The following is an 11,653-nucleotide window of genomic DNA, read 5'->3' as shown; positions in this document are numbered from 1 at the left end:
ACATGCTAAGCAGCTCGGGCAGTGGCTTGTCAATTTCGTTCATGTTATAATTTAGAACGAATTGACTATAGCTATTTGGCAAGGATTGCAAAATCAGATCAGTGACCAGCTCTTGGCCAAGTGGGAATCTCAACCTCTGTAGGTTTTCTATGTACCCAATCATTTTGAGTACATATGGGCCTACGGGAGTCCCATCTTGCATCTTGCACTGAAACAGTGCCTTAGAGATCTCGAATCTCTCGTGCCTCGCTTGTCCTTGATATAGTTGACGAAGATGTTCAACCATATCATAAGCGCCCATCAACTCGTGTTGCTTCCGAAGCTCAGAGTTCATGGTCGCGAGCATAAGACATGACACATCTAATGCATCATCTTAATACTTCTTGTAAGCATCACGGTCAGCTCGCGTGGCAGTGGCAGGAGGTGCCTCCGGAATGGGCTGCTCCAGAATGTACAGTTTACGTTCTTGTGTGAGAACGATTCTCAGGTTCCTGTACCAGTCCAAGAAATTTGCTCCGTTGAGCTTGTCCTTCTCAAGGACGGAACACGAGGAGAAAGAGTTCGTATTTGACGTCATGGTTATCTACAACAGAAAAATACAGAAAATAAATAAATATCATATTCTATTAATAATCTAATTAGACCTTTAATTAAATGATGCTCCCACTAAATTCTATAATTCATGTGGGACAAGATCCACATCATACTACGCCTTGAGTTAGCTTTGGCTAAATCGCCCAAGACTTAGTATGATCGGTAGGTAACTAATTAAGAATTACATCTCTATGCAACTCTTATTTATAGGATCAAGATCCGTATTTTATATTAAAACTCGAGTTAGCTTTGACTAATACACCCAAGAGTTAATATAAACGTGATTTTGACGTATCTACCAACCATCGGAAAATGCCTATAGTTAAACTCGATCCAATTGAGTTAACTAGTTGCTCAATCTAATTGAGTTGTATTCACCCATGCGTTGATAGGCGGGACCAAGATTGTCCCTTCGTACCCTACCAAGATAATATGTGTTGCTCTGCTTTGGCAGATTCAACAACAACATGTGATCGAGATAGTGATAGGTATCACGGCATGGTAGGCATTACGAGTTGACGCGATTGAGATATAATCTAATCGACGAGGTGTATCATATACGCGATTTAGATCTAATCTAATCGTTAGGGTGCATCATGTACGCGATTTAGATCTAATCTAATCGTCAAGGCACTAATTAATTACTATTCTAGCATGCATCACATATACACACATAAGCAATTAATTAAATATTTTGTGATTAATCATGGCCCTACTACGATCTTCTCAAGACAATGAGAAGATCGGATGGTCACCCTAAGGTCAACAGCTTCTCAAGCTCCTTCCATTGACCACCTTGTGTTGCTCACGCTCTCCTCGTAACTCCGTCTCGAGTGGACCTTCCACCGCTCCAATTTTGTACATTATAATTTTGAAACTCGAGTTACATTCGAGTCTAAAAACTATTTTACAACAGGAATATAAAATAGAGGAAGGCACGACGCGCAGGTCGCGAATCAAGTATAACACGCACAAACACAAAATGGCACGCATGCCATATTATGAATTACAGCACAATTTTTCCAATCTAATTGGGTCTTTTGAGCCATAACTATCACAAAATAATACATAATTCTAAATTATGTTATTTCTATAAATTTCTGTAAATTTTCCATAATTTTTACAATTTTTATGAGTAAAAATTCTCGGTGGTCCCGTTTAGCGATTTTCGGGCGCAATTGCGGAACGAAGCCCCTTGCGGGGTCAGGGGCAGCACCCCTACCCGCGATATAACCATCACGAGTGTTCCTTAGCGATCCTACGGCGCCTTAGCCCGCTGTCCCAAAACGATTTGGGGCGAAACCTTGTCGTTTCGGAAACATCTTCTTGATAGTCGAAGCCTACAAGTGTCTAAACACTTGTGCTTCGCTTCTACGAGAAAAACACCCATAAAATCTATAAAAATCACAAATATACTGAAACTTACAGATCTGAATTTTTGTCATAAAACAAAAACAAACTCGTACACGCTTTGCACGTGGCTCTGATACCATTGTTGGGTTTTTCGGGCCGCAAAAACCGCTTTTTGCGTTGCGGAAACCCCGAAACCCATGCCACAGATCTGTGCAAAGTTTATAAAATTTCGAAAAACTTCATGTACGAGTTTCTAACCTAGATCTACAAGGAAGAACAGAAATTTACCCTTGATGCGAAACCCTTCGCATATCCCGCTCGTCCAAGGTTCGCCGGATCTCGAGGGTATCAAAGTAGACACTCCTCTATGTGTATCCAGACAAGCAAGAGATGGAGAAAACAACTAAAAGGTGTGATAGCACCCTTAGAAGTTTCGGCCAAGGAGGTGGAGGAGAGGGAGAAGAAGATGAGAGCTTGTGAGGAAGAAGAAGAAATGAATTCACTTTAATGAAAATCAATTCATTCCACACTAAAAGTGGCCGACCACTTCATGAGGTTTGTAACCTCCATGGGATACCAAGAGTCACAACTCTTGGTAACTCCCATGAGGTGGCATCCCACTTAAGTAAACATGATGATGTGGAGCATCATCATTGGCCCACTCTTTGCTAACTCACCAATGAGGTGGCAAATGGTCAAGTCAAACTTGACCCTTCATCTTCCTCTCAAGTCAAGTCAAACTTGACCACTTCTCTCCCTTGGTTGATTTAATCTAACCATTGGTTCAAGTCAATTTTAATTTAATGAATCTCTATTCATGGAATTAAATTAATTAAATGAGTCTAAGTCCAAATTAGACTGACTTAACACATGAACCAAATTGAGTCCAACTCAATTAGCTCAATTTGGATTACTCTTAATCCAATTTGGTTCATCACATGAACCTAATCCTTTAGGTTCATCAAATGAACCTAATCTCCATCTAATTGCCCTTTGTGTATGACCCTATAGGTTCTTATAACATTGGCAATGCTCCTAAACCCATTTAGAAGTATAAGTAATGAGCGGTATCTAGCAACACATCATTACTACCCAAGTTATAAGAATGTTGAGATCCAACATCACCTTGTGACTACTAATTGTGACTCCTCACAATATATGACATTGTCCTTCTATCCTAAATATCTAGATTGATCAATGTGAGGCATAGACCGTGTCATTCTCTAATCAATCTAAATCTTGAACTCCAAGTAGACTCACTCAATCAAATGAGCTCAATATCTCATATTGACTCATTTGGGTATGGTCATGCACTTCGTGGTCTCACTCTATCAAGAATATCGATATCACTCCCGTCATATAGGAGGGATAGATCCCATCTACATCACTCACATCCCTCCGCATAATTTGTTACATACCCAGTAATCGCCTTTATAGTCCACCCAGTTACGGGTGACGTTTGACGAAACCAAAGTATGTAACTCCTTATGTAGGGAGCCATGGTGACTTCAGGTCCAAGGACTAGTAGTCATACTAATAGCCACATGAGAAAGTATATGACACTCATATAACGATCCATGATACTTTCTCATGGCGGGTCATTCAGTATACATTCTCCAATACATACCCATGTGTCAACTTGATATCTCCATATCCATGACTTGTTAGATCAAGTCATCGAGTTGACCTACATGCTAGTCTCGTCACATTAACATTGTCCCTGAATGTTAATACTTGACTAGGAATGATTAAGAGTAGTGTTCCCTATATCATCTCACTATCGATTAAACCAATCGATTGATATAGGTAAGAACCTTCTACTCAAGGACGCTATTATATTTAGTTATTTGGCACCAATACAAGTAAGTATAATAACCAAAAACAAATACCTTTATTTATATACAAGAATATGATACAATGAGTCCATACAATAATCATCAAATGATTGACTCTAGGGCTCTAACTAACAGACAAAGGAGGTCAAAGTCAAGATGGTCAACGAGTGGATGAAATCGGCCGATTGGGCGAAACATTCCCTGATATGGGAGAAGGCCCTGATCCGTCGTCAACTTCGACACATCACCCAAACACCCGACACTCAAGAGAGAACGATGTGCAGAAGCCGAGAGGCTACCCCGCTCAGCCTGATAGCGAGGCATGACATCGACAGAAGTTTGACTTCAGCCGAGAGGCTTCTCCGCTCAGCCCAGCAGTAGACCCAACGTTAGCCGAGCACGTGGACAGTGAACTTCTGGCCGAGTGGTCATCTCGCTCGGCCCAGCAACTGATCACGGATCACGACAGTGGACTTCCACCGAGCGGCTATCCCACTCGGCCGACAGCAGACAGTATATGGGCAGTGGACTTTCGGCCGAGCGGCTATCCCCCTCGGTCTAACAGCAGATAGCATGTGAACAATGGAGTTCCGGGCGAGCGGCTATTCCAAGCAACAGACACAATAGGATATCTGTCGACATCCTTTTGGGAGCTTGTGCCGCTGATAGGTGGCATGGTCCGACAGAGGATCCTACACCGGAAGCTTCCAGTATCACTTCAGAGATATGCTCGCCCCGTTAAAGTACTGTGTTAGGGACACTTTACTGACACATCTTTTCAAGAAAAGCTTTGAGATGCGTGCTCGCCTAGGGAAGCATGTACGCGCGCTTCTGGAGCTCTATATAAAAGGGGTCCAAGCATCGGCAAAGGTATGCTTTACACGTGATTTCTACTGTTGTGCTATAGTTCTCGTTGCTTCTTCTTACTTCGTCGGAGACTGACTTGAGCGTCGGAGGGTCATCACCGGGGACCCCTTCCCTGGCTCGGCACTGACGCTGCTTGTGTTGCAGGCGGGAGCAAAGTCCACAAGAGGCGGGACCGAAGTCCACAGGAGGTCAGCAGGAGCGCCATGTCCCTAGCATCCATCTCACCGACTTTCAGACATGATCACTCTATATGTCTGTTTACCTTGATTGAGGAAGGTTGATACATGCAGCGTAATTTTGCAAGTGAAAAAAGATACATGTGTCATTTTTTGGATATATGATGTAATTTTGCGAGTTAAAAACGATACATATATTATTTTTTTAGATGGTGTCATTTTACTAATGAAAAAGGTACACGCGTAATTTTTTTTATTCGTTGCTTTCAATTTTAAGAAGATTAATTTTGACTTCAAAACTATCTACAATTGATTGCTTCCCTCTTAAAATTTAAATAACATATATGTTTCGAATATATTTTTTTTAAATTTTACTTTCCATTCTTCCAAACTGACTAAGAATAAATCTGCACTCAGTGAACAATCAGCTCAAATGATACTTAAAACTACGAGATGCTTAGTTGAATTTAAATTACATAAAATAAATTTAACTTACCTATTGAAATGACCTGAGTTGATAATCTTAGACTGTCATCACAGGTTGGTATCTGCCAAGTACTGAACGAAGGCTACACAGTGGGCGAGCGGGCTAACGGGCTAGCTCCCGAGCAAGCTTAAAACTGGACGAGTGAGCTTACAACTAGTCGAGTGAGCAGAGAGATTGAGCGAGTTGAAGGTTGGCCGAGCAGCTTAGCCAAGCGATCCGAGCCCTAGATTTATACCCCTATGTACTCATGCCTAAGAGAGAACCTCTCTCCATGTATTTGTTCACATCCTCAATATATGTGAATCAATATAAACCAACCTATTTACCTTGGAGCTCCTAATATAAGACTAAAATTTCATTCATAATAGGGCTCCAGGTCTCCTCCACCTCTTCTCCATTCACAAATCTCCAACAAATAATATATACAAATTTATTTGTCTTTCTACAACATCATGGATAAAGTGCAAACAAATTTGTTTCTGCGTTGAATCACCTCTTCTCCATTCACAAATCTCCAACAAATAATATATACAAATTTATTTGTCTTTCTACAACATCATGGATAAAGTGCAAACAAATTTGTTTCTGAGTTGAATCACCTCTTCTCCATTCACAAATCTCCAACAAATAATATATACAAATTTATTTGTCTTTCTACAACATCATGGATAAAGTGCAAACAAATTTGTTTTTGCGTTGAATCACCTCTTCTCCATTCACAAATCTCCAACAAATAATATATACAAATTTATTTGTCTTTCTACAACATCATGGATAAAGTGCAAATAAATTTATTTCTGAGTTGAATCACCTCTTCTCCATTCACAAATCTCCAACAAATAATATATATAAATTTATTTGTCTTTCTACAACATCATGGATAAAGTGCAAATAAATTTGTTTCTGCGTTGAATCACGGAAGCTACTGTAATCTTATTCAAGAAATTCAGTGCTAGTGGATCCCAACTCCAAAGCAACAGATCTGTTTATTTGCACCACGTTGACATATTTTTGACTTCCTTCCTTCTCATTTAAGTTAGAATAATAACCTTTGACCGCACCAGAAGATCACAAACCAAGAAGCTTCCTGCAGAGTTGTCATTGAAAATTTGTTCCATTCAACTTTGGAGAACCAAGTAAGATTCTGTGACACAGTTCGAGACGGTGGTGGTTTTGTTGCTTTGTTAAGAAAGAAGAAAATTCTATTAAGACAGTTTGAACACTGTGTGGTGGCATCTGTATATGTTTTTCTTCTGTAGCTGTTTTGAAAGCTGCATCCATAGTTCAACGGATTGACATCGTATTCTACTAGCTTTTGAAATTAATTTATAACCGGTATAAAATATTCATTGGGGGTCTAATATTTCCATGAGAAGGATGACTGCACTAAGATAAAATATCTTTCACAATTTATTATTTTTTTATATTTTACTATGAAATCGACCATATTAAACCGGTTGATATGAACGATATAGCTCCGTTACAAAACTGATTCCTGTAATGCACTTTCTACTTCATGGCAGGGGAATTGAAGTCCACCAAACAAGTGGGGGGCTGAGTTGAATGGATAGGCCACATTATTCTTTGATCCGAGGCGGCAGATTTTGAGCCAGAAAATCCGCATGCACTTCTTTCACATATAAAAATTATCATATAACTATTATAATATATAAAAAAATTATCATGTAGTTATTACAAGATGTAAAAGTTATCCAATAATTATTACAATACGTAGAAATTACATAATAACTAACATATTTACAGTGAATTTAAGATTAAAGAGTTATACTATGTAAAAACTATTAAATAGCCTTTATAATATGTAAAATTTATTGAGTAGTTATTACAATGTATTTAAGGTGAACTTATGATATAGGATTTATGATTTATGATTTAGAATTTAGGATCTCTAACTATTGTTATATCAAAATATTATTTATCAATTTGATCAATATTATTTAAATTTCATTAAAATCATTTTTAAAAAAATTGTTATGAAATTACTACAATCTTAAATCTCAATTTCATCCTAAACATAGTGTAAAACTATTATATAGATGCTATAATCTTATATTTTAAATTCATCCTAAACACATTATAATAATTATTAGATATCTTAAATGTATTATAATAGTTACTTAGTAATTTTTATATGGTATAAATTTTGAGTCCTAAACACATGTAACAGCTACTAATAACTGTTATAATAACATTTTAATAATTTTTTTAATAGCTCGTACTTAATATTTCTTTTAATTTGAGACTTGACTCCTTTTGATTTTTTTACCGTTTATTTGAACTAAAATGTACAATGCATAGATTTTATTTAAAAAATTATTTGATTTGATTTGATTCGACTCGACGAAAAACGCTAAAATCATAGTTTGAAGAAAAAATAGCAGAGCGCCATTTGGTAAAATGGCTATAATAATTTAAAGTTATCGAGATTAGAAATTGACTGATTTAGCGCACGTGGAGGGCGTCGGTAACCAGTTGCATCTCACCGCAACTGTCCCACACGTGTCTCTTCCTTGTCCTCGTCACCGTGTCGTTCGCGCCCCGAACACGTGGCTGAGAAACAACGGTCCTTTCTATTTTACGTCCAATGACGATTATACCCGTAAGGCACGACAAAATATGAGGGCAATTTCGTTATTCCGAGAGAAGCCTTCAGATATTTTGCGTCCGAAGTCGGTCCTGGCCACGACGCCCTCGAAGGAACTTGTGGCGGGCAGGGAGACCTCGATGGGTCCCGGAGTGGGTGAACCGGCGGGTGTTCTATGGGCGCATCAAAGCATATTAATCGATATCTCATTTTAGTTTTTAAATCGTTTTTATGGCTGATATTTATACGATATGCTCTTCACCTTCACCAACAAGAATGATTAAAGAATTTAAGACTGGTTCTTAGTCTAAATACACGTTAAACAAATTGAGAAAATGTGGTAGAAAAAAAGGCCAGCCATGAATTAAAGAAGAAGAAGAATTGAAACAGTTCGAGCGAGACGAGGTATGTGGACAAGGATGGCTCTACGACCGCCATATAATCTTATTAGACTCCTCCCTTTTCTGCGTCGTTTATATAATATTCGAGGTCCGTCGATGGAATGCAAGCTTTCTTTCCGAATTCTTGATCCCTAATTCCGATCGAAGGCGTTCCCTAGAGCCTCGTCTCTCCTATGGGTAAAAATCACAACTTTTTGGGGGGATGTTTGGAGATGAAGCAGAGGGCGGCGTGCGAGCTCTGCAGCGGCGAGGCGGCGGTTTACTGCGAGGCGGACGCGGCCTTCCTATGCTGGGCGTGCGACGCGTCGGTTCACGGGGCCAACTTCCTGGTCGCTCGCCACCTACGCCGGGTGGCCTGCGCGAGCTGCGACGCGCTTGGCCCGGCCCTCTGCGTCTCCGGCCGCGTGCGCCGCATCTGCAATTCGTGCTCCCCCGATGATCGGGACCACTCCGATGCGTCGTCCTCCTGCCTCTCGACCTCCGAGTCGGCCGCCGCAGCGCCGCCGCCCCGGCGAGTGGCGACGGCCGCGAAGAGGCAGCTTGGTGAGGCAGAGGCAATCCTGCTCGGGTGGAGTCGGAGGATGGGGTTGCGAGGCGGCCGGCGGTGCGCCGAAGTGGCGGCGCGAGTTGTCGCCGCGTGCGGCAGGACCGCCGCAGCCCAGCCGCTGCGGGTGGTGCTTGCGGCCGCGCTGTGGTCCTCCATCAAGAGCTTCCAGGTTGAGGCGGCAGATGTGGAGTCGAGGGGCGGTGGGGCGGCACTTCGACGGCTGGAGGCGTGCTCTGGCGTTCCCGCGAGGCTGATTCTCGCCGCCGAGTCGCGGATCGCGCGCAGGGTCCGAGTCGCGGACGCGGCGGAGGGCTGGGCCGAGTGCCCGTAGAGCGATTCTAGCCACATGTTTCGAACATTTTTATAATTTAATCCTCTATTTCTTTTTTTATTCGCATGCCAGACTTGTGGTGGGTTTTTACCAGAGAAATGTATTGATTTGTGCAGTTCATCTTTTGTGGTTAAGCTCTAATATACAAAAGAAATGGCTGTGAATTCGAACAAGAACATGTATTTATATATTTATCCTATTTGTTTGATTGAGACCAGATAATTAATAATAATAATAATAATAATAAATATCTTAATTGCGTGGTCAAAAAAGTTACATTTTATTTTTAAATTAACAAACGGCGATAAACAATTGCAATTTTGTCCACAATTTTATGTCAGATCAAACTAGGCTCATCCGTTCAATAATACTCAAAACGACAGGTTTATAAACTATTTGTGCCAAAATATTGTAAATTATCAGATGAATTTAATCTCCAACTAAATTGTCAAGATCTATCTTGAATTAACATTATGATTCTTCGATAATTAAAAGTTTACGATAGAGTAAAAAAATAAAAAAAAAATATAGAGAGAATTCTATAAAAAAATATGTTAGCATAATATATAATTTACTGGATACATATAAGACATATAAATAAATAAATGCTAAATTAGAATTTTTATAGAAAATACTTGAAATGAAATATTTTAGATTTAGTAGAGTAAAGATAGAATATATAAAATTTAAGTTTAGTAATATTAGACATAATAAAATAATTATTAAGACATAAGATGACGAGTAATTTAGAACTGAGAGCTTTAAGTATTTATGATAATTTTTTATAAAATGATGAAGAAATTGAGAAATATATCTTACATAGAATACAAGTAGGATAATTGAAATGAAGGAGAGTGTCGAATATTTTATATGATAGTAAAATACCTTTAGAACTTCAAGGGGAGTTCTATAAAATGACGGTTAAACTTGGTATGTTTTATGTCACTGAATGTTGGATATGACTTGAGCACATAAGCAGAAGAAGAGAGTTACATAGATGAAGATGTTAAAGTGAATGTGTGGACATAAAAGAATGAACAGAATAAAAAATAGGTGCATTAGAGAAAAAGTCAAAGTGTCATCTATCGAGGGAAACTATACAAAAATGTATGATGCGGCGGTCCGTAGAGGGTGCCACGTGGCATAAAGTGTTGGTGTGGAAAGCATCAAATGACCAAACCTGAGTTTTGATATGGAAAAGGGTTAAAATTTAAGGTTATTTGTTGTCTAACAAGTTTGAATGAGATTGTAGGAAAGTCCTAAGGGTTCTTAGGCAAAAGCCCTACCTGCGGTTAGGCAGGTGGAAAACCCTAGAGGGTGGTAACTCTAGGTCTTAGGAGGTGGTAACCTAGGTGGAAAGTCTTAGTGGGTCAAGTACTTCAGGCAAAATCCTAGAGTCGTGGACTCTAGGTTGAAATCCTGGTGTCACGAATCGGGTGAAAGTCTGGACGGGTTGTGGAGCGAACGCTCAACATGAAGACCGGAAGCTTCGAACGCTGAGCAAAAGTCCAGTTGGTCTGGAGGATCAATCTGACAACATTTAACTTCTCTTGAGAGGAGTAGGTGAGGACGCGCTCCCCGAAGAGGGAATAGTAGACATCAGTTCAACCTAGAATTTTCGAGAAACTCGAAGTCAGAACCGGACAGTTCGATGATTGTCAAATAATTATATTATTTATATTTTATTGTGCTAACTTGGTTTTGCAGGGTATACTTTGTTTGTGGACTAATATACCTTGCAGGATTGAAGTTCCCCAAGGGAAGCCTCGGATGAACAGTACCCGAGGTGCCCTCCATGGAGCTTGAAGGCGCCTTGGGTGCCTTGGATGAAAGCCTCGCAGCAAGGAGCGAAGGTGCCTTCCAAGGAGATGGGAGGCGCTTTGAACGCTGGATAGAAGGCGCCCTCCATGGAGCTTGGAGGCGCTTTCGGGTGGATAAGCAGTGCAGGCATCGGAGCTTATCATCGCGGAAAAGGGGATAAAACTTGGCTGGAGGCGCCTCCTATGGAGGTTAGAGGCGCCTTAAATGGGCTATTTAAGCATGGTTTGAGCAGAGGCAAAAACATACATGATTTCAGTAATCTTTCTACTACGCACTGCTCAAAGGACGATCCGACAAAGCTGTAACTCAACTCCGACAACTAGAAGCATTCAATTCTCTTTTCTTACTTGTCGGTATACTTTTATTTATTGCATTTAAAGTGTACTTTGATTTGTAAATTTCTGAAGCAATAGTGATTGCTCATCGAAAGCACTCTTACGTGCGGGCCTTGGAGTAGGAGTCGCCACAGGCTCCAAACCAAGTAAAATCTTGGTGTTTGTGTATTGTTTTTATTATTCCGTTATCTCAAAACGAAAGTGAAAGTCATGAGCGTTATTGTCACGCCCCGAGGGTGTCCCTGTCCGAAGAAATTTCGGCAGCACCTCCCCTGTACGGGTGACAATCTGAAGCATTTCT

General features: G+C 40.2%; 1 protein-coding gene across 1 annotated transcript; it reads left to right on the top strand.

Moving 5' to 3' along the window:
* Positions 1 to 8,046: 8,046 nt before the first annotated feature.
* Positions 8,047 to 9,316, top strand: LOC121973156 (B-box zinc finger protein 32-like). The gene has a single exon (XM_042524739.1). It carries the CDS (start codon positions 8,492 to 8,494, stop codon positions 9,194 to 9,196), a length of 705 nt encoding a protein of 234 aa, XP_042380673.1. The 5' UTR covers positions 8,047 to 8,491; the 3' UTR covers positions 9,197 to 9,316.
* The last annotated feature ends 2,337 nt before the right edge of the window (positions 9,317 to 11,653 follow it).

The sequence above is a fragment of the Zingiber officinale genome, chromosome 4A, assembly GCF_018446385.1.
Source record: "Zingiber officinale cultivar Zhangliang chromosome 4A, Zo_v1.1, whole genome shotgun sequence".
Lineage (NCBI taxonomy): Eukaryota > Viridiplantae > Streptophyta > Magnoliopsida > Zingiberales > Zingiberaceae > Zingiber > Zingiber officinale.
Note: the sequence above shows the minus strand (reverse complement) of the source record. Positions and strands in the feature narration are given on the sequence as shown.